This window comes from Lytechinus variegatus, chromosome 18 (assembly GCF_018143015.1).
Source record: "Lytechinus variegatus isolate NC3 chromosome 18, Lvar_3.0, whole genome shotgun sequence".
NCBI classification, from domain to species: domain Eukaryota; kingdom Metazoa; phylum Echinodermata; class Echinoidea; order Temnopleuroida; family Toxopneustidae; genus Lytechinus; species Lytechinus variegatus.
Window position 1 is genome coordinate 7426015 of NC_054757.1, and position 25909 is coordinate 7451923.

General features: G+C 36.9%; 1 protein-coding gene across 2 annotated transcripts; it reads right to left on the minus strand.

Annotated features, from left to right (window-relative positions):
* LOC121432130 lies at nt 1-24156 on the minus strand. 2 transcript variants are annotated; one of them, XM_041629986.1, is made up of 8 exons: nt 23599-24156; nt 10623-11066; nt 5363-5454; nt 4977-5202; nt 3133-3195; nt 2551-2672; nt 1963-2021; nt 1-1252 (listed from the first exon to the last, which is right to left on the minus strand). In XM_041629986.1, exons 1-8 carry the CDS (start codon nt 23669-23671, stop codon nt 1096-1098), a joined length of 1236 nt encoding a protein of 411 aa, XP_041485920.1. In that variant the 5' UTR covers nt 23672-24156; the 3' UTR covers nt 1-1095. The 2 variants fall into 2 exon arrangements, with proteins under 2 accessions (XP_041485920.1, XP_041485919.1); XM_041629985.1 differs by having other exon boundaries at nt 10623-11069; nt 23599-24154.
* Nucleotides 24157-25909: the final 1753 nt, after the last annotated feature.

Below are 25909 nucleotides of genomic sequence, written 5' to 3' on the forward strand. Positions count from 1 at the left end.
AGGTAATTGGTTATATACCAGCTTGGCGTTTACCAGCAAAACGCTGTCCTGCCGAGTTCCTACGGGAGTTACCGTAAACAGAGACAGAAAAGTAAACTGTGAATTCCAAGATAATCATGAATGAATTCGCATAAATTAGCTGAGACGTGTTGCCTGACACAATTAGTTAATTTCCAAATAAAAACCCTTTTCAAGCAACACGTATTCCTGATGTTTCATAGTTCTTGAAAAGCGACTTGGCAGTGTGTACCTGTAACTTTTAAAAGTTTTGTAAACATGGTGGTTCAGTCCTTGAAACTTCGGTGAAAATTTGGAGTTTGTAAACATTCAATGTACTTTATTTAGCATTAGCACACATGTGGTGTTCTTTGAAACAACGGACAATATTTTCAACCTTTTTGTCAGGCAAGCACATATTTGAACAAAGACTATAGACCCTGTGAATGGGTTTCTACAGCTCCACCATTGAGATATATGAGCTGCAGCGCTCCACCAATCCTTTTCATTTATATTGTTGGTCACCTTAAGAGGGCGCACTTAACCACAATACCACGAATTAGAGAGAGGAATTGCTCATAGAGGTGGATACCACTTCTATGCAAGTGATAAACTAAAATGGGAAGATGTCCTCCTCATAGAGGCACACGGGTATAGATAATGACGTCACGCTAACGTCTAGTAAAGATGGGGGGACACAACTGACCCCCCCCCCGAACAAAATCTTCGTTGCTCGAATTATTTTCGCAATCGCCCTGGAGCCTAGAATTAGCGAACAAAACGAAAATATCTATAATTTATTTGTCATTTTAGTTAATTAGGAGAACAAACGTAAGATATTTTGCTTCCATAACGTTTGATTAATCGGCGCCACCCCAACGACCTCTTGGATTTGTCAAAAGAAGTCCGAGCAATCAGCAACTTTAGTCACATCTTGACTGAAATGGTGCACAACCAATCGGTCGCACGCGCGTAGAAGTGAAAACGTCGTCAGGTTTGAGCGAAGAAGGGGTGGGGGTGGAGTACGGATCATCAGCACCCGCTTTGATTCGCCAATCCTCGGCAAGCAATCGACAAGCAAGCATTCTGATTGGCTAGCTATGTCCTGGTGGATGGGGGGCATGCGCAGTCGATGATGGAGTAGATATTACGTTTGCGCCCATCGGGGAGAGTGAAGGAGTGTTTCTGACGTGTTTTGGCATGGCAGGATGTCGATGGGACCGTAAGAGCCATTTTACACGTTCCATTTTCACCCCTGCGAAGGAAAAAAATCAAATAAATAACTGATAAATAAATGAGCGTGAAACATTTTCACTCAGCATTAAATACTTTCACATAGAAATTATGGATTTAGGGTTTAGGTCAGAAAGTAAAATTCAGAGTTTATGTTGCCTCTATTGACATGGCAGAAGGACAATTAAATCTAAAAAGAAAAAAAAAAAGATGCAGAACAAAGAATAGGGTTGAAATACATAAACAGATAACCAAATAACTGATAGCTTTTTTTAGCAATTCAATTCACATAAGACCATGTGCAAGCGAGTAAAACCAATAGATCGTATTTCAAATAAAATAATAGACGTACATAACAGACGTAATTAGTAATCAAATATATTCATAGATGAAAGGAAAACTACACGTATAGTCAATAAAGCAGGAAATAAAAATTGAAATAAATAAATTATGGTAAAATAGGAAAATCAATAAATGAATGGTCAAATAAGTGGTTTGTACCCCAATTATGAGTCCTCGCGAACCATTAAACATTTGAAACTTATGTACTTTATATTACATAACATAATATGAGGCAACTGCTCATATACACCGTCACAAATATAAATCTTTGATAGATTTTACTCAAACCTTTCACACCAATACGTTTTTTTTTCTGGTATTTTACAAGAAACTTTTCTTCAGGGGAACTTCCGCTTTAACCATCTTAGTAAAGAAGACAATCAAACTTACGGTATGACGCAATGCTCCGACGGAGGACACTTCCCAACACATTTTCCAACATCCAGATCCTGAAAAGAATAACGAATAATAAAAAATCTGTTAGTCATCTTTCAATAAAAATGAAGATCATTTTACTTATGTTATTACAGAACATTCAATGCAGCATACGGTTCATCGAGTTGTACATTCTATACTTTTTTAATTGATTTTTAAATTCAATTTAATAGAGAATGGTTTGGAGCAAAACTAACTCAGGGTGTTGTCTAATGATGGGTTGGACGAAGACAGGGGAAAAAACATTTATGAAATACTAAGACCTGGTATATAATACACATCATTTTTACAAATCAGGGTAAAAAATAACCATACAAGAGCGAAAAACAATTTTGAGTTGATATTCCATCGATTCTTGCAAAGCTGTGAATTTCTGACTGAATTTTTACTCTTTTTTTTAAATTAGATATATATGTATTTTGAATCCGAGTCTGGACTGTTAGTTTCCTTGTCTCATAGTGTTTTTTGCTCCCTTTCATATGCCCTTCCGATTTGTTATTATGAAAAACTATTTTCAATTTAAATATTGACATTAAGACATACCACGGAGACAACTTGTGTTTGATTGCCTGTTGTATTTAGGGTATAGATGGATTCCATGTGGGTTACTCGAAAACACCCGGATGTACAGGCACAATCTTGTATCGTCTGGACGGTGCGGGCGCCTGTCAATAATGAAGGAAAATAAAATATCAAGCACTCGCCAAAATATTCAAGGGGAGCAAAGAAAGTGATGCTTTTCGGGAATTACGCCTTCTTCGGTTAACAATCTTTTATATATTCATACTCTTTCATGACAAATGATTTTGTAGAGATTATGTTGAAAAAAAGACATTTTGTGAAAATGGAAGAAACTAAATGTTTATTTGAGGAAGAAAAAAGGTTAACAAAGGTTATCGCCTATCGCTTGGGAAGAAAACATTTCAAACAGTTACTCCAAAACACAGTGACATTATCCAGCATTATGATCAAAAGTTTAATGAAGGAATGTGTATGTGTGTGTGCCGTTCTACGTGGCAGGATTTTGTGGTAAAAATACTGTTGTGGTACTATGACAATGTCTTACATCTTATGTCTCTTTTTGAAAATAGATATGATTGAAAAAAAAGAGAAAGGTGAATTTACCATTCGGATCTCGTAATGCCACAGTCTTGTTGGTGACAGGTCTGCAGCCAAGACTATCAGCATCTATTTGATGATTATTAAAAGAATATAATAATCACGAAAATTATATACATATATATTGAAACAGGTTGGTCAATATAAATTCATCACTTCATTCTGTGTTATATTCATTTATGTAGACACTGCCCCCATGACACCATCCGTAACACTAAACCAAAGACCTTCAACCACCCACATATATTCTATACACCAAATGTTATGCAATCGGTGTTTTACCATTCTCAGCATCTCATCACCCGCACATAGTCGACACAGCTGACACCTTAAACGACACTCTTCCATTCCCCGCCATCACATCCCATCACAACACCCTGCCATTTTCGGTAATCCACAAAATAGTCTTGTCCCCTTGTCATTGTTGCCGCGGCCTCAGGTAATTTCGAAAGCTTTCTAACCTAACAAACTTCTACATATCGTCATATCTTATGGTCATCACAGTCCTAAGACCAGCCCCCTCGATCGTGTTGAACTCACACCATTCCCCACAGCTAGCAAATCGTCATACCCTACCCGAATACACAGTAGTACCACCCTCGCATTTCAAACCACTCTCGTCACCCCTCCCTCACTCTAGTCACTTCCCCACCCCACTCTACACCGTCCCACTCTAAAACATCTTCCAAATAACCCTCGCCATCCCTCACCCTCGTCCCAGCCCCACCCTTCTCGACACCAACCCACTCCCAACACCTTCCAAACCACTCTCGTCACCCTCTCATTGTTGTCAGAGCACTACACTTCGAGACACCATCCCATTCTATATCACCTTCCAAACCACTTTCGTCACTTCCCTACTCTTCTTTACAGCATCCCATTCTCAACACCTTCCAAACGAAACCACTCTCATCACCGCCTCTTCAAAAAAACTTGAATGTTTAAATGTTGGCAACTCATTATTCTATTATTCTTCATACTCTAACATGTTTATAATCTATCCTATACACCCTCTTGAAATTGGCACCACGTTGGTCACCCCTCACTCTCGTCACTTCCCCTACCCTTTTCGACACCATCCACTCTCAACACCTTTCAAACCAACCTCGTCACCTCTAACTCTCGTCAGAGCCCCACCATTCTCGACACCATCCCACTCACTCTTTTCAAACCTTACTTGTCACACTCTCACTCTCGGAGTAACCACACACATCTCGACACCATATCATTCTCAATACCTTCCTAACCAATTTCGCCACCCCTCACTCAAACGTCACTTCCCCACTCTTCTTTTACACCATCCCATTCTCAACTCCTTTCAAAGCACTCCGTCGCCCTCTCGTTCTCGTCACTGCCCGACCCTTTTCGACACTATCCCATTCCTAACACCTTTCAAACAACTCTCGTCACCCATTCACGTCGTCAGAGTCCCATCCACCGCAACACCATCCCACTCTTAATACCTTTCAAGCCTCCTCACCCCTCACTCACCTACACCACAGACCTACCTCAACTCGACACCACCCAGCTTCCAACACCACCACACTCTTAATACCGTTCAAACCACTCTCGTCACCCCCCCCCCCACCCATCTCGACACGATACCACATCTAACACCTTCCAAATTACATTCGTCACCCTCTCATTCTTGTCAGAGCTCTACCCATTTAGACATCATCTCACTCCCCCACACCTTCCAAATTACCCTCGTCAAACTCTCATTCTCGTCACATCCCCATCTCTCTCGACACCATCTATTCTTGCACGTTGCATCCTTCCCATTTTCTCGTAAATAATCTATCGAAAACCCTGTTTGCTATTCGAATGTACAGTGAGCAAAAAATCCTCACCTCCCAGACATGTGCCTTCACAAGTCCCTACGTCGATGGCCGTTTCGTAGCGTGAATTCGGCGAGAAGACGACGACATGCGGTCGCCTCACGCATCGAGGCGGACTTCGCTCTCGACATGTGCAGTCATCAATGACCCGGTGCTCGCTGCTACCAGTCGGTAGATGAAGCCTCTCCAAGCGGCTACTGCTTGGGACGCACATGAATGACTGACCACACGTGGAACACTGGACAAGAGATACAAGAGAAGAAGTGTGATTTATGTTTCACGTCAAACATCATTAATCTCCAACATGTCCTTTTTTCTACACTTTCTTTACAAAATCGCATTCTTATTATCTTTAGTAAATATTTAAAAAGAAATCATATTGGATATAATGGACTTACCCGATGCCGTGACGAATCAAGGCTCCGAAATTTCTTTCGAATTCTTTTCCGACAGGTGCCGACATCGAGATTAATTTCATTGCCATTGGTATCTGTTTAAGTAGAAAATAAGAACAGCATTGAAAAGTCTTTTATTTCCTCCAAAAATCCCTATCACGGGTCTTGACTTAAATACGTAATACGTATTTAAGTATTACCAGGTCCCTCACCGACGGACCTGGTAATGAGGATTAATGCCTTACCAAAGGGCAAGGGCGCACCAAGTGGGAATCGAACTGGGGTCACCAGAATACGAATCACCCGTTCTCCCGACTGAGCTAGCGCGCCTCCTCAATATCATTAATATAGCAGTTTCATTCTGTATTCATCCATGATATTTTTATACCAACGAAGAGATATTCCTTTTTTCAAACAAGTTTCAAACCCGCTTCAAGATAATTTGTGTAAATGACACATTAAGTCATATGTCTAGCTTTCATAATACTTACATCAAGTATATCATGTGTATTATCATAAACGTTTTAAAATGGTACAAATAAAGCAAATTATTGCGGCAAAATCGAACAATATAACAAAACATAACCCAAACAAACCTCTTTGTTTGGGTTATGTTTTGTTATATTGTTCGATTTTGCCGCAATAAAAGAAAAGTCAAAACCATGAAGATAGTAATACTGAAACAAAATAGGACTTGAGATATGAACATGAATAATGACATGAACAAAAAAATAAAACAGTGAAGGTACAACAAACCATTAATTGTGTTAAATCATAAATTTTCGATACTGGGTTGGAATTGTTCAATCTAGATTATACTTAAAGCAGTAAAAAGGCAACTGATTCCGATGTGGCCTGGAACGAGGCATCAAAATGGATTTCTTATCATACATTGATGGAATAAACGAAATGATATTGGCATGATCAGGACCACATTGTGCCCATTTTAAATAATGCTGAGTCATTGTAACCCCTATGAACAATTGAAGAGGAAGACCATGAAACAGTCTCCTGGATGGACATGATGGAGGGTCGGTGATATGGACTAATTGTCATATATCAAGAGGCATGTGACGCGATTTTAAATAATAGATTATTTCCACACCTGTTGAGGCTTAGAATGTCGTTGTATGATTCATTTCAATGACCACACTCTCCTTTCTCGACCAAGCGTGTTGCCTCGGTGGCGGTCACCCTACGGGCAACTGGTTCCATGACATTTGCTCCGCTCTAAATTCCACACACTAATCGACTGAATATATATATATTTCAAGGGGAAGTTCACCCTGACAAAAACTTTATTGTAAAAATAGCAGAAAAAATAATAATAAATATTGCCGAAGGTTTGAGAAAAATTCATCAAATAATTAAAAAGTTATTAGAATTTCAATTATTTGATTTGTGACGTCATATGCGAGCAGCATTCCTACATAGCAAATGGTAAAAAATCAATGAAATGTCATTTTCTCAGAAAATTGATAATGGTTTTCGCTGTACCTTTAAGTCACCAGGAACCATGCAAAATTTGAAATTCATGCATTTTATATTACATAACACATGGGGCAGCTGCTCGTTTATGACGTCACAAATCCAAAATTTTGAACTCTAATAACTTTCTTACTCTTTAACGGATTTTCCTCAAACCTTCACTAATATTTTTTACTATTTTTTCTACTATTTTTGCAACAAAGTTTTCTTCAGGGTGAACTTCCCCTTTCATTTGACAAAGTAAAAATTATTATAAGACGGAGTGTGGAAATTGAATTAATTAGGCATTAGACTAAACAATAGTTATAGACCAAGTAGAGCCCAGACCAGATGACAATTAGACCAAATGGGCTTGGTCCATGTGGTATTAGACTATCTGAGGAGAAGACCAAATGCCTGTATACCAAGTGAATATAAACCAAATTTAGACTTAAAAATATATCATCTGCTTTTAGCCATGTTATGTATTATGACTTTTGAGGGAAATCGTATAGATGTTCTAGACGACTTTCCAAGCATTTTTTTGTTAATAAAAGCTTAAAGTATTGTTTTTGTATTCTATACCATTATAAATGTTCTGATTTATTCAATGATTATTGTTGTACATAGAGATTTTTGATCAATACAAATTTTGAGAAGAAAAAAGCTTGATATTTCGCAAAGAACGCTTTTGTAAACAATTATTTGAATCATACATGTCAATGGCATGATTATAATGTTGCAAACCCCTAAAAACATTCCATTAACGAAGAAATAACGTATTTGCATCTCATTTTGTTACTTCATATGAAGTCATCTATATATATAAAACCATATAATTGTTTCTAGTTATCGAGTTATTTCAAGTTATGTCTATTTTAATCTGACATCTGTTCCGGTTTTGCTCTATGTTTTATTATATTTTTACATCATTATTTTAATGTGTGTATGATACTTCGAGACATATCATGGAGCGCGGATTAACATCAAGAGGTCGTGCGACCTCCGCACAGGTGAACAAAAAGTTCGAATAGAAACAATTAAACTCCTCTTCACACCCGTGTCAAAGCCATTCTGTATCACAGCACAGTGAGTACAGGCGATGAGCCAGAGACGAATCTACGTGAGTCAAGCAGAGCTGTCTAGGGTTTTCCCCGAAAATGAAAGGCGCGCACAGCTGCCCGTTTTCGTTTTTGTCCGACGAAGAAAGTGAATGGTTGGATGCATCAGTGTTTCCCCTTTTTTCTGGCGTTCTGGCATGATGCTGAGGCAATCACTTCCAAACCGCCAATATTGGTCAGGATCAATTATCAGTGTGTCATATAACAGACGCCAGACAGGGCTATGTCCAGGGCTTGAATTATGACGAAGAGCCCATTCATGCACTAATACTCTAACTCCCATAGCATTATCATAATTTTATAAGTCTACTGAAAATCAATTACGAAAAAAAAATCCGAACAAAACATTATTCGTGTATCTTTCTTTTAACCAATGAGGCTTTCATGTGAGGGCGCGTCGTGGTCTAGTGGTTCTGACTCTCGCCTTTCAAACAGAGGGTCGTGGGTTCGAATCCTAGCCATGGCGTGTTTTCCTTCAGCTAGAAATTTATCCACACTGTGCTGCACTCGACCCAGGTGAGGTAAATGGGTACTGGCAGGAAGAAAGTCATCGAAAGCTGTGCGCACAAGAATCGGTAGACTAGCTTAGCCGGGGTAATGTAGGAGCGCCTTGAGCACCTAGCAAGATGGATACATGCGTTATTCAAATTCTATATGATTATTATTATTATATCATTATTATTATTTATAAGTTTTCAGTCTAGATCTAATGTGTGACTGATGTATTAAAAGCTGGATGCATGCAGGCTAGATAATAATAATAATATCACACATCCAGATCTACATAGACGGCGGAAGCGGGGGACGGTGACGTGTCCCCCCTAAATTTGAGGTGGGGGGGACGACCCTCCCTAAATTTTTCGTTGATAACCTTTTTTTCTTGTCAATTTTGTTTCCTGCGCCCCCTAAGACTTTGGGTTGATAAGCTTTTTTTTTGGCTTGTCAAAAAAATTTAGTGCCCCCCTAAAACTGTTGGCTTCTGCATGTTTACGTTCATATACACAAGTTGCGTATTTCATTTGGTATTTTGAGTTACATAATGATTATTATATATTCTGGTTTATGTTATTCTTATGATTGATGAACAATTTTACTGTCTTTTTCTTTATCAACATATTCTTTTATTCATAATCGTAGAACGCACAGAGAACTTAACACTAATAATTAAGCGTATAACAAAATACAACACACACATCTTAACATTTATTTTCCATATAAACTGCGATTCATCGTATGCCCATTTTAAAGTTTAACGAGCATTTTCCGCTTGCCGCATCCGAATCCGATATTATGTTTTCCAGATTAATTTATGCATGCATTCATCCATGGCACCAGACAGTGATACATCGTTCAGGCTTTAAAAATGTAGTCATGATTAGTTTAGTTTAAACCCGTTTCATGATATTGGTGCATGGTGCGACTTATAATAATAATAATAATAGGCATTTATATAGCGCCATCTATCTATAAATATTCTATTCCGAGGCGCGTTGTTACTATTATTATTACCCCGGCTTTAGCTCGAACTGGCTCTCAGCGCTCATGCATTCAAGGAATTAATCCTGCCGGGTACCCATTCACCTCACCTGGGTCGAGTGCAGCACAATGTGGATAAATTTCTTCAACAACCGTTGCGATCGTGTGCAACAAAATTGTGGCCAAATGATTGTAAACGTTTGCACGAGCAATTGTGACGCCCCCATAGAAATAAGTGATGGCAGTAGAGATCGTACAAACATTATAAGGATATGCAAGAATTGGATGTCATGTCGTTCCAATGTGAAAACCGCTGAATAAAACAGAATATTGTTATAATTATAACTATAACTACAACCTTTTTTTCATTTATTTTTTCAAACGAAATATTTTTGAGAGACAGATATGGCGTATCCGGCAACGATTTAGAAATTACAAAGATCAAAATTTTGTGATAGATTTCGACATAATAAAAAGAATCGTGCCATATTCTACCCTTCTCTCGTACCTGTTTTCCATTTCTCTTTTTTCTTGGTCGTGAAGAACCTGAGGGCAAGTGCCCAAAGGCCCCCTCTATACGCCACTTGTACATCATTTTAGGGAACGCCAAGTGAATTACATAAGATAGTTAGCATAGGTCAGAGCCAGGGGAACCGCGGGAGGAGCTGCATCTCCCCCCTTTTTTTTTTTGGGGGGGGGGGTTAACGGGCACAAAATATGCGAAAATAAATGAACATTCAATAGTTACTCTTTGCATGTCGCCCACACCCACGCTCCCTCCCCCATATTGGATCAACTCCGAAAATGTGACCATTTAAGATTGAAAGAAATGCCAGCGAATATAATGTAGCTATCGATCTCCAGCAACCAATAGAAAAGAACCGAAATAGACAAAACAGTGTTGTATATACAGTATGTATAATGATTTAAAAAAAAACGTGTAAAAGAAGACATATTTAGGCCGGGTTACACCAAAACCGAATTCTTCCCAATAAGTTCGGCCCGATTCTGCACGAATACGGCCTGATTTGGATGGTTTCGGTGATTCCAATCCCTCCGAATTTCTCGCATTCGCGGAGGGAGAACAGAATAATCCCGACACCATCCGAATACGTGTATTCGGATGGATTCGCAGCTGATTCGGTTCTGGTGTAATCCTGGCTTTACTTGGGGAAATTATCGAAGAGTGTTGAGCTTACCGTAGCCGATTGTTTCCTGCCGCGGTCTCCGAACACAGTAGCCGCAAGCTACTCGTGATATCGATGACGGTACCGACGGAATCGACGATGACAGCGACAACGATGACGATGAAAGAGCTAACCGCTCCGGCGGCACTCTTACTGGCGGGGAACCATCCCCGTCTCGTGAACTCTCAAAAAACTGCGCCAATACCTCACTAAAAGCGGGATTTCTACTGTTCGTGGTCGTCGACGACGGAGAATTTGATTTCGACGACGATGACGTTGACGACGACGTCAGGAATGCTAACGGCGACGATGCGTGAGATGGAGTGTTTTGTAAAAATGGCGGCTCATCGGCCATTGTCCTCTTTCTTCTTGCATGATTTTCTTGTAAGTGGAGGTTTTCTCCATAATTGTACTGATTATCAAGGTTTATGAGTTCATTTCCAACTTTACCACCGTCTGCTGTAGGAAAAGCAAGAAAGAAATGAATGAGAATAAGGAGATTTATATAAATACAAATATACTGCATAAATAATAGCGTTCGTTTTACAAAAAGAACAGCAATTAGAAGAAGGAGAAGAAGAAGAAGAAGAAGAAGAAGAAGAAGGAGAGGAAGAAGAAGGAGAGGAAGAAGAAGAAGAGGAGGAGGAAGAAGAAGTAGAAGTAGAAGAAAAAGAAAATGAGAAAAAAATGGGGACACGATGCAACGGGAACAAGGGTAACGGTTACCTGATAACGATGAATATTACAGATAAAGTGATAACTACAATTTTGTCAAGGGCAAGGATGCATGGTGTCACGAATACACCTTCTTCAAAATGAGTCTCACAAAATCCATCTCGCAATTAATAAAATAAGAAATTTGGGAATAAATCTTCTTTTTTTAAGGTAAAGCCTACACTGCAAAATCTCCGGTGTTGATTTAACACCACCCCTCAATCTATATATGTCCGCACCAGAGAAGTATTGAAGCAACACCAGTTAGAAATCAAACCGTGTCGTATAGACAGTTATCTGGTGTGGACATTTATAGATTCCGGGCTGGTGTTAAATTAACACCGGTGTTTTTGCAGTGTATGCAACTTTTCACGGTCCTAAAGTAAAACATCTCTTTATAAAAAAGTAAGCTTTTCTAACCCATTATGGGACCCCGCGATGAAACAAACATAACCGGAAACAAATTATATAAAAGGGCGTTCTGAGGTTGAATAGTGTAGAATAATAATCTTGTCACCTACTTACGTTTGATGTCTCATTTTGTTAAAGACAGCTGTGTCATATTGGTTTGGAGATCACTTTTGGGATATTAAGTACATGAAAAATTCTATATTAATCAAAACTAAAATGTCCAACTTAAGGTAAAATAATCCACGTTAATTTTTTTTCAATCAAGTCAGTTTTATTTTGTCGTCACATAAATGTATAGGATACATGGGTTTCGAATAATTATTCATGGTTTATTTATTAAAAAAAACAATACACATTTGGCAGCCAATGGCTGAAAAAAATGTGTTTACAAATGGTTCACATATATATATGTATATAGCGGAAGAAATTTTCCAAAAGCCTCGTAACACTGGCGGTCATTCATAGTGGTGAGGGTCAATATAGAGGAAAAAATGACTACGAAGTGGTCGTTGCTCCTTGCTTCTCCATTTAATCAAGCTTTCGATCAATGCATGATCTTCCTCAGGACTATAAATATATAAACAAAGTACAAATACAATACAATAATATAATAATACAATATGATGGCCTCTAAAATAATCTAAACATGCTTCACGGTTACTTATAATTATTAATTATTTTACACTATATAAACAAGAGAACATATTATATGATATAAAAAGACTTATTTTGACAATTGCCAGATAAAGATATATATTTATAGAAAGAGATATTAATTTTATGTAATTATATTACTACAATTGTCATATATATATATACAGAGATTTATTATAAATGTATACACGTGTAGGAGTCAACATATCATATTATATGATATAAAAGGACTTATTTTGACAAATGCCAGATAAAGATATATATTCATAGAAAGAGATATTTATGTAATTATATATAGATTTGTTATAAATGTATACATGTATAGGTGCAACATATCTAAGGAAATGCAGACAGAAAACATGTTATATGATAAGAGGCTTATTTTAACAATTGCCGTATAATTGTATATATACAGAGAGAAATATTTATAGAGATTTATAATAAAAGATTGTATGTGTATAGGAGTCAACATATCTAACAATAGAACATATTATAACAGAGCAAGTGATAGTCGGTTGTATATATGTATGTATATATATATATATATATATATATATATATATATATATATATATATATATATATATATACATATAAAGAAAATACGAATTCAAAATGATACATGTATTAGACCTCGTAGACTTAAAATTGTTGATATGTTGAACAGATTAATCAGCATTTGCCACTAATTATCCGATTGAAAAATAAAAATTCATTAAAATCTAGTAAAATACATACAAAATTCAACAGACAATAAATAGAATGGGGAAATATATTCTCAAATTTATATTCACACCTGAACACACTACACCCAGAGGAATTATATGCCGGTATATTACATGTAGATATTGTTATACGAATATTATAAGAAAAACGAAATTGGATGGCCTCCGGTGAATTAAAAAAAAATCTTCAAAACACGTTAAGTTTTTTCTTTTCTTATTATTTTAATGAAGGCTCAAAGTTAATTGACGGCAGGAATTAAACCATGCATACATGTAGCAATAATTTTGTTTTGGAAAGTGAACAATCTAACAACAACATCCACACGAATTCCAATTCATTTGTTTTAATGGATTCATAATATGCAACATTTGGGGTAATTGAGGCACATATTTGCCATCTCCTAAAATAGCCCGACTTCAAAGTGCGATTTCCATTTTACGACGCGAAAATGTTAAGCATCAATATCGTGTTTGCGTCATGAAATCACTGTTTACCTTTTAATAATATTACATATATTTGCCGACATGGAGTAGATTGTTTGATTTGATTGCAAATGAATCAATCCCCAAATTAGAGGAGGCGACAAGTTAACATTTACAAATAAACCGGTGCTAAAAGCGACTTGCCGTTGCCACTTATGACAACAAAATTGATTACTTAAATCTAATTTTAGAAAGGTACATGGGAGAGGGATAAGGCGGATGATTTAAAATAATATTTTGGAATCAAATGGATTTTGTTTTGGAGGTTAATACAAAGAGGGATAACTGCCCTTTGCTTGATTTACGCATACGCCTCCAACCACCCACCCACACCCATATATATATATAAAACATGTATTAAGAAAACAAATTGACAATGTTTTTTCCCACTTCGTCATTTTGTTCTCCTTTTCTTTTTTATCCCACTCTTTCATAATGTTTTTTCCTTCATTTATTTTGTCGTTAAAGGGCTTTCACACCAGGGGCCCGTTGCAGAAAGAGTTGCAATCAATCACAACTCACTTCCATTCACGAGTGGATACCATGCGCGACCATGGGGTCTCGAAAAGCACCCTAAATACGTAATTTCCATATTCTGAAAATGCACCCCTTAACAAGTATTGGCATGTGAAAACCTACCCTTAACAAGTATTGGAAACAAAACGATACTCTTGGCAGATATTAATTTCCTGAAATGAGCCCCTAAACAAGTACAGGAATGTTTTATTGTTAACGGGTCCTTCGGTCGTCTGCTTTACCTTATCGGTTTAGTACGACCCTACTTTATACACCCCGCGCAAATCGGACTCTAAACACGAAGTGTTGGGGCAAAAAGGACATCCTTTATAAAACATTTTAATTTTGTTTTATCATCCCCGCAAATTCGACCCTAAACACGTAATTTTCCTAGCGAAATAGATACCCTTTTTTCATTATTTTTGTGTTTTTGACACCCTTATCACGTTACGTACGTAACGTGCCCTATCGTGAAAAAGACATCCTTTTTACGTGTTTTTTTGGTCGCGCATGGTATCCACTCGTCAATGTAAGTGGCCCCCCCGGGGTTTAAACGCAACTCTTTCTGCAACGGACCCCTGGACGAATTGGCCAGTGTGTGCCAACATACTTATTACAAGCAGTCTTATAGTTGAATCATATCTTGGAATATTTCTCTTATCTTATTTTATCCTATCTTACCTTAAATTATCTTATCTTATCTTACCTTATCTTACCTTACCTTATCTCATTATCTTAACTTATCTCATCGTCTGGTGTCTTATCTTATATTATCCTATCGCATCTAATCTCATCTCATCTCATCTTATCTTATCTTATCTCATCTTATCATATCTTATCCTAGTTTGTCTTCTTTTATCTTATCATTTCTTTTAGGGCATACGGTCCATTAAAATACATCTTTTTTTTCAAAACCTCTTGGTGACATAAGCCACTCGGCTTCAATGTGTTATCCTGTCAAGGTATTCTTCTCATTGTATCATAAATCCTGTGATATTCTTGACGAATAAAATCAACTTTTTGTGAACACAATACATTTAATTGATACATGGCTTATGGATGGGTAATAGCAGGATATTTTGAGCGAGAGAGAAAAAAAGAGACTGACAGAGGGAGTGATAAAGATGCAGAGAGAAAGAAAAAATGAGAAAGAGAATGAAGGACATGTTAATAATTATGTACCATCTCAAATGTATACATAAAAAAGTTGTTACGTCAGACGATTATAGGTGCAGTGCTATTAGTAACACACAGTGTTAAAATAAATCTATAGCTCACTATATAGATGTGTTTAACAAGTCAATTAAGCTTTCTTTGTTTTTGTACAGGTATAATAAATTAAATTGGGATTTAAGATTGTTTACGTCATAGATCACGTGACCACTTTCTCCTTGGTGTAGTTTACGTCACAGTGAGTGTGTGTGCTTTCGTTCGATGTATATTATGTATCTCTTAATCCTATTTGGTTACAAATAGTTATCCCTTATAAATCATGTTCTAAGAGCCGGTGGTGGGAGGAAAACGGACAGAGAGAAAAAAAGGTGAAAATAAAGCCCTTTTTAAAGTCTTACCTACGTATTACCAACCATCTTTGCAGGATTGTCTGTACCATAATGATTAATTTGTTGATGATAACTAATATCATGGATCCTACTAAAATCATGCTAATATCAACCCAGCTAGCCACTTCAGCTATTAGTTAATCTTCACTAACAGACCCTGCACATCATAACATGTTTTATTATCTTTCTCTATTCCAATACGCCAAGCAAGAAGAAAAAAAATATAATTTTCATAGATCTTTGATATGTTTCTGTTTCTGGTAACTCCCGTAGGAACTCGACAGGACAGCATTTTGCTGGTAAACGCCAAGCTGGTAAATAACCAATTACTTAGGAAACATTTTACGTCTAGGTTAATCAGTCATAGTGGCTGACCTTATTACGACTTTTTATCACAGTGGAGACAATGGCAGAGTGGGGATTCAAACTCACAACCTTGCGATTATGAGTCAAATGCTCTAACCACTGGACCACACGACCCGTGACTGATATGACTCAGTCAGGAATCGAACCAATGTCCTTCCAATTACGAGGCAGTTTCTCTAACCACTGAGCCATGCAGAGTGGATGATAGATGAGTTTTTTGTGTTAAAAGTGAGGGGCTTTCTTCTTCTAAACCTATAGAACACTGTTAACAACAGTTTGCCACCAGTGTCTGCGTTAATACTTTTTGGAAGCATTAAGTGATTTTATGCACATCGTCATGACTATTCATTAGATGGGCTGATGATGTCACATCCCCACTTTCCTTTTTCTTATGTTATCACATGAAATCATAAATGTTTCATTTTTTTCATACATGTGTACATGATGTGTCTCCATTGTGATGAAATATGTTGCAACAATAGATAACTAATGCACTTAATCAGTTGTCAATCCAATTTCAATAACTTGATTATTTGTCATCCGATTTTTATTAAATTTTCAGCAATTTGCTCTGTGAACTTTTCTCTATTTATTGAGATATAAATATTTACAGCCCGCTGGACCATCCCTTTAAGTCATTTAAACTCCTTGCACAAACCAGGTGTCAGCTAAAGAAGGACTTGCCGGGGCCAACTCAAATGAATCGTTTCCGGCAAAGATGTGTTATACACTCAAACAATTTCCTTTATTCGAAACGGATATGGAAATGCTGCCAAATTACAATTCGATATCCTGAATGTTTGGGGGGAAATCCCTAGATGTGTCGATGTGTGTATTACATTGTTCGATCTTCCCTGTCAATTTATATGACTCATACTCGATGGGTGCCAGAAATAGTTTCGAATCCATCGATCTTTGTCGAAGTGAATAAGACACTTTCTGCAACGTTGAGAATCTATTGAAAATACCCGTCAACTCACAATGGTCAGATTAGAGGTCATTGTCGAAAGTTGGTGGACCAGGTAGGTGTTTCATAAAGCTGTTCGTAAGATAAGAGCGACATTAAGAACGACTGGTGATCCTTTTTTTGTAAATGGCATACACCATTGACGATGGTTTAGTGCGTAAGAAAGGTTCACCAGTCGTTCTTAAAGTCGCTCTCAACTTACGAACAGCTTTATGAAACACCCACCAGGACAGGACATCGTCTTAAGATTCGGACCAGATTTCTAAAAAAATGCAACTATGTCGTTTGTCCAGAGTCTAACACGATTCTGCTGTTTTGACTCGCTGATTTTCGACAAAGACTGTTTTTGTCACTGAAGGGCTTTTTTACAATAGATTCTCCGCGTGATAGAAAGCGTCTGTGACGTGATTGTCAAAATGCCCTATCAAAATCTCTCCAGGGCTCCGTAACACAAAGATTGGCGATCAATCGCTAAATGAACTGACCAATCACTATCAATGTCACACGCGCATTAGGTTTGAAATACTGACCAGGGACCAATCAGTGCGGTTCTTTCGTATTTGCAATTCATCGCAAACCTTTGTGTTACGGAGCCCAGGACGGAATATATTAAATTCGGGAAAAATAACAGTGAGAAACGTATCCATAATGAGCACGTAATACGGGGGCAGAGATTGGACAATAAGAGAAAAATTATCCCCTCCAGCGCGAAGCGCACAGTGTTGTCCTTTTGAACTATGACTCTATTTCATATAAAAAAAAACCTGAAGCAACATAGTACTCTTTTGGACATTCACGTAATGCTGGTCAATGGAAGTAAAACTTGATCGTACCATGGACCTATTAGGGATGGACATTCAACGCTATCATTTCTTTGGTCGAACGAGATCCGCCGCCTGGTGATAATGTGCATGAGAACATGCAGGTGTTTTGACAATAGCGTATATCTGATTATTTACAAAGGCACAGCTTTCCTGGTTTTGGTTTTGTTGGCTGATACCCTGTGTTAGAAAATGTTTTTCAATCAACATGCTTTCGTTTTGAAGCAGCAAAATTAAGGAGCAGACAATTTTGTGACATAAAATACAGTATCATTAATCCGCACACTTCCGCATGCACAAAATGACAAACGCTCTGTACAGGATTTGAGCCATGTATCTCTGGCGGGATTTCTGGACTATGAGGAGGAAAATTGGGGGAAAAAATGATTACAAATAATAGACAATCAAACACAATATTGCCTCTATCTTAAAATATACATACATTTTCCCAAAGAAAACACACGGAACTAAGTTTGCCAAAGGTAAACCAGGGCTCCGTAACACAAAGGTTTGCGATGAATAGCAAATATGAAATAACACTTCTGATTGGTTCCCAGTCAGTATTTTGCGACAAATGCGCGTGTAACAATGATCTTGATTTGTCAATTCATTTAGCGATTGATCGCTAATCTTTGTGTTACGGGGCCCAGAACTGCACATCGATTTTCCAGGATTTATGTGGTTCCCAGTGGTTTATCATCTTCTGCGCATACAGTGGGTGGGCTTATTTCAAGTCCAGTGTTGGCCTTGGTGTTGGTGTTGAAATTTGGATTGCTTCCCCTGGCTTCAAAACTTATTCAGAGTTTGCAAAATTGATCCAGATCACATTATTAACACCTAAACCACTAGTATAAAGTAACTTTTCAGGACCATCTTCATTTTAAGTTTGGCGTTATTATCGTGTAAAAATTGATCTAACACCAACAGCAAAAGGTCAACACCGTACTTGAAATCACCCAATTTGTGTATGTCTAACAACGAACTGCTTCTTTCAACTCATGGTCAAATTGACGGCGGAACACGGTAGGACGAAAGTAGAAAAAAAATATGAAGAGAATGTTATTCATAGCACAATGACGGCCACATGTTAGTGAATTCATTAACAATTTGATGACTGTCCATCTCTTATAGGTCCATGATCGTACATATCTAAGAAATTTAACTTTGTTAAAGGACAAGTCCACCCCAGCAAAAACTTGATTTGAATAAAAAGAGAAAAATCTAACAAGCATAACACTGAAAATTTCATCAAAATCGGATGTAAAATAAGAAAGTTATGACATTTTGAATTTTCGCTTAATTTCACAAAAGTTATATGCACATCCCGGTCGGTATGCAAATGAGGGAACTGATGACATCACTCACTCACTATTTCTTTTGTATTTTATTATATGAAATATTCTAATTTTCTCCTCATTGTCAAGTGAAACAAAGTTTTACTTCTTTCTGAATATGTTGAATTATCAAGGCTTAACAATCTATGGTTCAGTCAAGTTGTTCCTTATTGTCAAATCTGCAACAATTAAAATAATGTATAATTCGAACAATAAAAAACAAAAGAAATAGTGAGTGAGGGATATCATCGATTCTCTCGTTTGCATGTGACTAAATTGTGCATATAACTATTTTGTGAAAAATAAGCGAAACTTTAAAATGTCATAACTTTCTTATTTTACATCCGATTTTGATATAATTTTCAGCATTATGCTTGTCTGATTTTTCTCTATTGATTCAAATCAACATTTTTATGAGGTGGACATGGCCTTTAAGCGTCCAAATAAAATGAGATGATTGGCCAGGTTTTGGACGATTGGTGAACTCGTGGCCCCTGGTATAGATAGACCAAGCGCCTGCCGCCGCCGACCGCACCGACGCCCGACTACCCGACCGTCCGACTGCAATTCTTCAACCGCTCACGATCAGTTACTGTATTGCGTAATCATATCTCTTTACAGCACATTGTCATGAGACATGTAACCATAATTGTGTCATAGTATAGCGAAAGACTACTGATCAATAGTGTGCTAATTATAATTCAAACTAAGCCTTCAACTGCTAATGAAGATATAAATAATAATGAGCAGCGCCGGACCAGTGACGACACCAGAATTGTTTAATTTAGGGGGTTGGGGAATGGGGTAAAACAACATATTTTGGGAGGGGGGAATGCAGACACGAAATATTTTTGCCTGTTTCACACAATAGAGAGCGAAGCGTGAGCTAATTTTTTTTTAATACATGCCCGACTGACTTGAAAAGGGCCCTATTAAGGAGTGCTTGCAGTTACTCAATAAGATGATAATGCGAGCGCCAAGCTCGAGCTGAAAATTTTGGATATCCTGAGATGATAACTGAGAACTGAAAGCTATAAGCACCTTTTTAACCATAAACAGGAATATTATCTTTACTTTCAGATTCTTTGTTGCTCTTTTACTAGGATATCTTCTATATTATTCTTTCTTTCTATAAGCGCTTTGAAACTTCTGTATAATGTACCGGTTTATATTTGTTTTGTAATATCATTTATTATGCGAGCGCGTAGTGCAAGCTAAAAATTGTCAATTTTCATCACTATTTTGTAATTATGAACATGCAGGATGTGTATCTCGCTAAAACAAGATAATGAAAAGTCAAACCACGAAAATAATAATCTGTGCATACGGACTTAACACTGCAATTTTGAGGACTATGTTATCTTATTGAACAGATCATTTATTCATCTCAAACAACAGCCACTGGCACTGCGAGTACGAAACGCGAGCGAAATTTTAAATTTTATACAATAACTTGAAAAATTTGTGCCAACAGTGACTCGATTAGAAAATTATAAAAACATAATGAGTTAAAATGATATCTTGGAGCACTTTACATCTTCAATAAGATGCATATGACAGCATTTACTATACATTCTTTTTTAGTTTTCAAAATTCGGGAGGGGGGGGCAAATGCCCCGATTCGCCACTAGGGTTACATGGTAATAAAAGAAATAATAAATAACGAAACAATGAGTAATTTATTTATTTATTTGTCTTGATTATTTAGTATATTGATTTATTTATTATATTAGATATTCAATGATTTTGGGTTTGTTTATTTATTAAATCATCGATGGTTTATACACGTATATCATAAAGTACGTCCTACAAAAAACGAAACGGAGATTTATCGATGATTTATCATAACTTAATCACAAATACAATAGACAAATGACCTACCATTGTAAAGCCTAGAATTATGAAATTATTTAGATTATTTCTCATTCACGCATGAGTGAGCAAAAACAATTTGAAGAGGGAATACCAAAAAGTTATTTGGCTGGCTGTATCTAGGTTTCAAAAAGAAAACCACATCTTTAAAAAGCACAATATCAACTCTTTAATTTGATACCTCAATTACAGAAAATGGTCAAGAAATAACAAAGTTCTAGTTATATGAAATAAGGCTTGAATTTCCTTAATTTCATAGAATTAAGAAGTTCTACAGGCTAGCGTTCAAACTCACTTGACACTCCGTTTTGTTAACCATGCGATCGCTTCTGTGAGAAATCAGTGAAAACACGTTTATTTTATGAAATTATGGAAATATAAGAATTGTTTCGAGGGAACATAAATTTTTTACTTTTTAACCACTTTTTGTGATTAAGATATCAAATAAAAGAGCAGATATTGAACTTTTTAGGCATGTGATTTTCTTTTTGAAATTCAGATACCCCCGCCAAATTAGTTTTTGGTAGTCTTTTTTTTCAAATTGTCTTTGCTTACTCATGCATGAATGGGGAATAATATCAGAAAAAAGAAGAGATTCTAAGCTTTACAATGGTAGGTCATTTGTCTATTGTATTTGTGATTAAGTTATGATAAATCATCGCTTAATCTCGCTTTCGTTATTTTCTGGGACGTACTGTATAATATACGTGTATAAAACATTGATGAATTAATAAATATATATATATTATTTATGTTTAAACTGTTCATTGGACCAACTCCGAGCAGAACATTCCCACTTTGTTTATATATATATATATATATATATATATATATATATATATATATATATATATATATATATGAAAATATATTTCATTAATTTATTCATTCCTGAAATGGTATATAAAACTGACCAGCAGCATAAGCTGCAAGAAATATGTTTATTGAAAAATACCAGTAGCAAAAGTGGTGATCGCTTATCGTATCAATGTTGATGATAATAATAATCTGATATCATAATAAATATGTTATTTCAACTACAATTAAAACAATAATGATATAAATTTGTTAGGATTGATAATGTTACCGACAATGATCATAAAAAATGCACTTTTATTCATTCTCTTAGATGAATGGAATCATTTTTTTTACAAGAATTTGTTTTTTTAATGAGAATTATATCAACTGCCCTCTCATAAGGTAAAATAACCCGGGATATCTTTAGTTATATTAGTCTATGTAATATGAACGCTGTAAATCATCTAAAAAGGCAACGTATTTACAATATTCAGTTATGACATTTGCAATCATAATGATTAATTTGTATTAATTGTAATATACTGTATATCAAACCAAATATTTCAAATTCCTTTCGTTTTCATTTTATAGCCAAGAACAATGATGTTATAGTTACTAATCATGCGGATACATATTCACATATTTTGCATTCACGTTGGCCTTATTGTTTTATTACACACGAGATTCATGGACAGTATAATAGTCCATGAAGATAATAAAATGTGATATGATAATCAATAATAAACATTTGAAAAAGGGGTCGTTACAACGCTATGAAGCATCACAGTCGTCATGATGGGAAACAATTAAGGGGATATCCCATTTTAAAGTTTCTTAATACCCTGGTATTTAAATACTCACTTGGAGCAATAAGCTTACAAAACACGAGCATCGGAGTATATAAAACACTAAACATTATTGTGCACTGTAAAAACTGTGGTGTTAAACCTGACACCAATTGGTGTTAATAGAGGACCACACCCTGAGGTGTTAAAATAACACCCTAGAGATTGAACATAACACCAAAGAGTGTAAATGTAACAACCATAGGTGTTGTAATAACACCTATAGGTGTGAAACTGACACCACCAATTTAACACCGGTGTAAAATAACTGGTGTGGTCCTCTATGAACACCGGTTAACACCACAGTTTTTGCTGTGTGCCCCCTCTTATTACTCACCATTTCAAATTGGAACATTATGGATACAGTAATGTTGGTTAAAACCATAAAGTGCACTTTCTACAAGCTTTGCTTTCAGAGTTATCACCCCAGTTACGTTTGTGAATTTCTTAATGTGATTAACTCTTAGCCTTAGGAAATAATTGTTGATTTAAAAAGGGGGTCCAAAGAGAGAACCCTGAGGAACACCCATGATAACTTCCCGCCATTAACTTTTTTGAAATGAAATGTTTTATCAAACTGTATTTATGATTATAAAAGCAAAAAGACAGTGATACTGTTATATTATTATTATTTTTTGTAATACAGTCATCTAATTTACTGTATCTCTTCAAATTTCTCTAATAGTTTTCCGAGTATTGAAAATAGAATAACTACGAAAAAATATTTTTTTCCTTTCATGGAAATCTTTAATAGGGCATATAGTTTTTTTTTAAGTTGTAAAAAACATGAAATATGATATTGAGGGGATAGCGATTTTAGACGATTGAATTTTTATTTTATTCAGAAGCATGCTATAACCCCCGGGGTTTCATAAGAAAATAAGGAATATGGAATATAGATTAATGAAATATGAACTTACCAACATTTTGTGAGTTTGCCAACGCCGCAACGTGAAGTAATATCCCAAGTATATTAATTCCTAAAACCTGCATTACGCTTAATGAGTTATTTTAGCCCGGAGAACAGGAGGGAGGAACAACGTAAATATAGTTTCGTAGCATCAGTGATTATCGCGGAATGTAATTGTTGCGTTTGTTGGTTGGTTGATTGACTGTCGATTCGAAACAAGACTTCCATTCAATTAAACGAAACAGAAAAGACCGGACACGGTTGGTACGGCACCAGGCATGCCGCTGGAATATCCCCCGAAGATCCAGCGATAGATGTCACGTCAAACCCGACGGAATGCAATCGATAAAGCGTGTTGAATGAAGAGGAGGGAACGATGACATGTCATTAAAAACCAGTTGCCGATAATTGTTGTTTGGTCAATATCGCAAAGATATGGTCTGTTGGTTGGTTTGAAGCGCGTTTAGGAAGGTGTCTCCCTCTCTCTCTCTCTTCCTCTCTTTGACTGGTGAGGAATGATCTCAGAAAAAAACGCGGGTCAGGAGTTACATGAATGGCGTCAAAACTAATTCAGAGTTAACCGATTGAATGACTAAAGCCTATGGCAGCCTGTTGCCCTAATCAATGGCGTATCCAAAACGGGGCGGTCGCCCCTTGTATTCTGTGGGTCATTGTTTTAGTCTGTTTCGAGTCCCAGCTCTTTTTGGTGGCGGCAACCACACACACAAAAAAAAAAAACCATAACATTTTTTTTTTCTTTTCTATCTCTTCCTGTTGATTTTTCTCTCATTTTTTTTTTTTTTGGGGGGGGGGGAGGGGGTAGGAGACTTTTTCTTTCGTTTATTTGTTCCCTCATCACTCGTGACAAATACTCTTCAGCTTTCTCATTGGGCGGTCATGTTGGGGGCAATTTACATTTCCCTTACTTGTTTTGTTAATCCTATTTTACTTCGATGAGAGTACTCTCTAGAATATCCCAAATCAGCCCGGTTTGTTAGGGAGCTGGGCGATGCCAGGGGAAGGTTTGTAGCGGTCACGGATCTGATATGAGGTTATAGCTTGGGTTGATAGCAAGCATAGTGAGCAACAAAATGAATACATTGCGGTGATGATGACAACATGACGTTCAGTGTTCATCTTGCTTCCGTTCAATGTGAAAATGACTCAACAAAATAACAGGGGGACGAGAGGTCATTTAATTCTATGTCAGTAGCTAACTTCTCAGCGGAGCTAATCTGGCATTTCAGTACAGTAGATGCAGAACATTTACATGCTTGAAATCACTTTTGGGGTGCTAATTTTGTCTGTGCCATTAAACAAATTAGATGTCATCCAAAGGTTTAACACCCGTATAGTCACGGATTCATTTTTGGAAGTGCGATTGTGGGCAGGGTTAGTGTACGAATATTAGGTGCGACTGACCTTATTTTAGCGCGCGAAGCGCTTCCTTTATGCTTGATTAAACAAATCATAGCCTTCAAATGCCACAAAGGAGCCACACACACACACGTATAGTCACGGATACATTTTTTTGAAGTGCGATTGTGGGCAGGGTTAGTGTACGAATATTAGGTGCGACTAACCTTATTTTAGCGCGCGAAGCGCTTCCTTTATGCTTGATTAAACAAATTATAGCCTTCAATTGCCACATAGGAGCAGAAGCTTTTTACACCTTAGTTTCGCAGCGTTCACTTATGTCACAAAGTGTTGGATCAACCTTTGACATCGCAATCCATATGCTGTGACTGGGCTTTAATATCAGTGTTATATGTTAGCGCTAACGTTGCTGTGCGGCCGGTACAGAGAAACCACTACGCAGATGTATTCTGCAACGTTGAGAATCTATTGTCAAACGCCTTTTATAACAAGGAAGTCTTTGTCGAAATCGGTGAATCAAAACAGCTGTGCGGCCTTCTGAAGTCTTGACAAACGACATTATTTGCAATTCTTCGATGTCTAAATCTTAGGACGTTCTGCTGTGCCGATTCACCAGTTTCGACAAAGACCTCTAAGCTTTTCATTGTGATTTGCTTTGATTTGATGTACATTTCAAACCGGACATGGTGGCTCAGTGGTAGAGCGCCCACCTCATGACCGGGAGGTCGTGGGTTCGATCCCCGGCCGAGTCATACCAAAGACCTTCTGTCTTTTTAAAAATGGGACCTTCTGCCTTCTTGTCCGACGCTCAACGTTCCAGAAGGGTAATAATAACATAATGCAGGGCCGCTGGAAGAACAGCTTACAGCTGAGAGTGGCTACCCTGGATAAATAAGGGTCATTATTATTTTTATTATTATCATTATATTATTAATATATTCTCA

Coding starts and splice junctions, on each gene's coding strand:
- LOC121432130 (XM_041629985.1), bottom strand. CDS start 23,671: ATGCAGGTTTTAGGAATTAATATACTTGGGATATTACTTCACGTTGCG. Junction 5,203..5,362: donor TTGATTCGTCACGGCATCGG/GTAAGTCCATTA, acceptor TCTCTTGTCCAG/TGTTCCACGTGTGGTCAGTC. Junction 2,673..3,132: donor GGCATTACGAGATCCGAATG/GTAAATTCACCT, acceptor CATTATTGACAG/GCGCCCGCACCGTCCAGACG.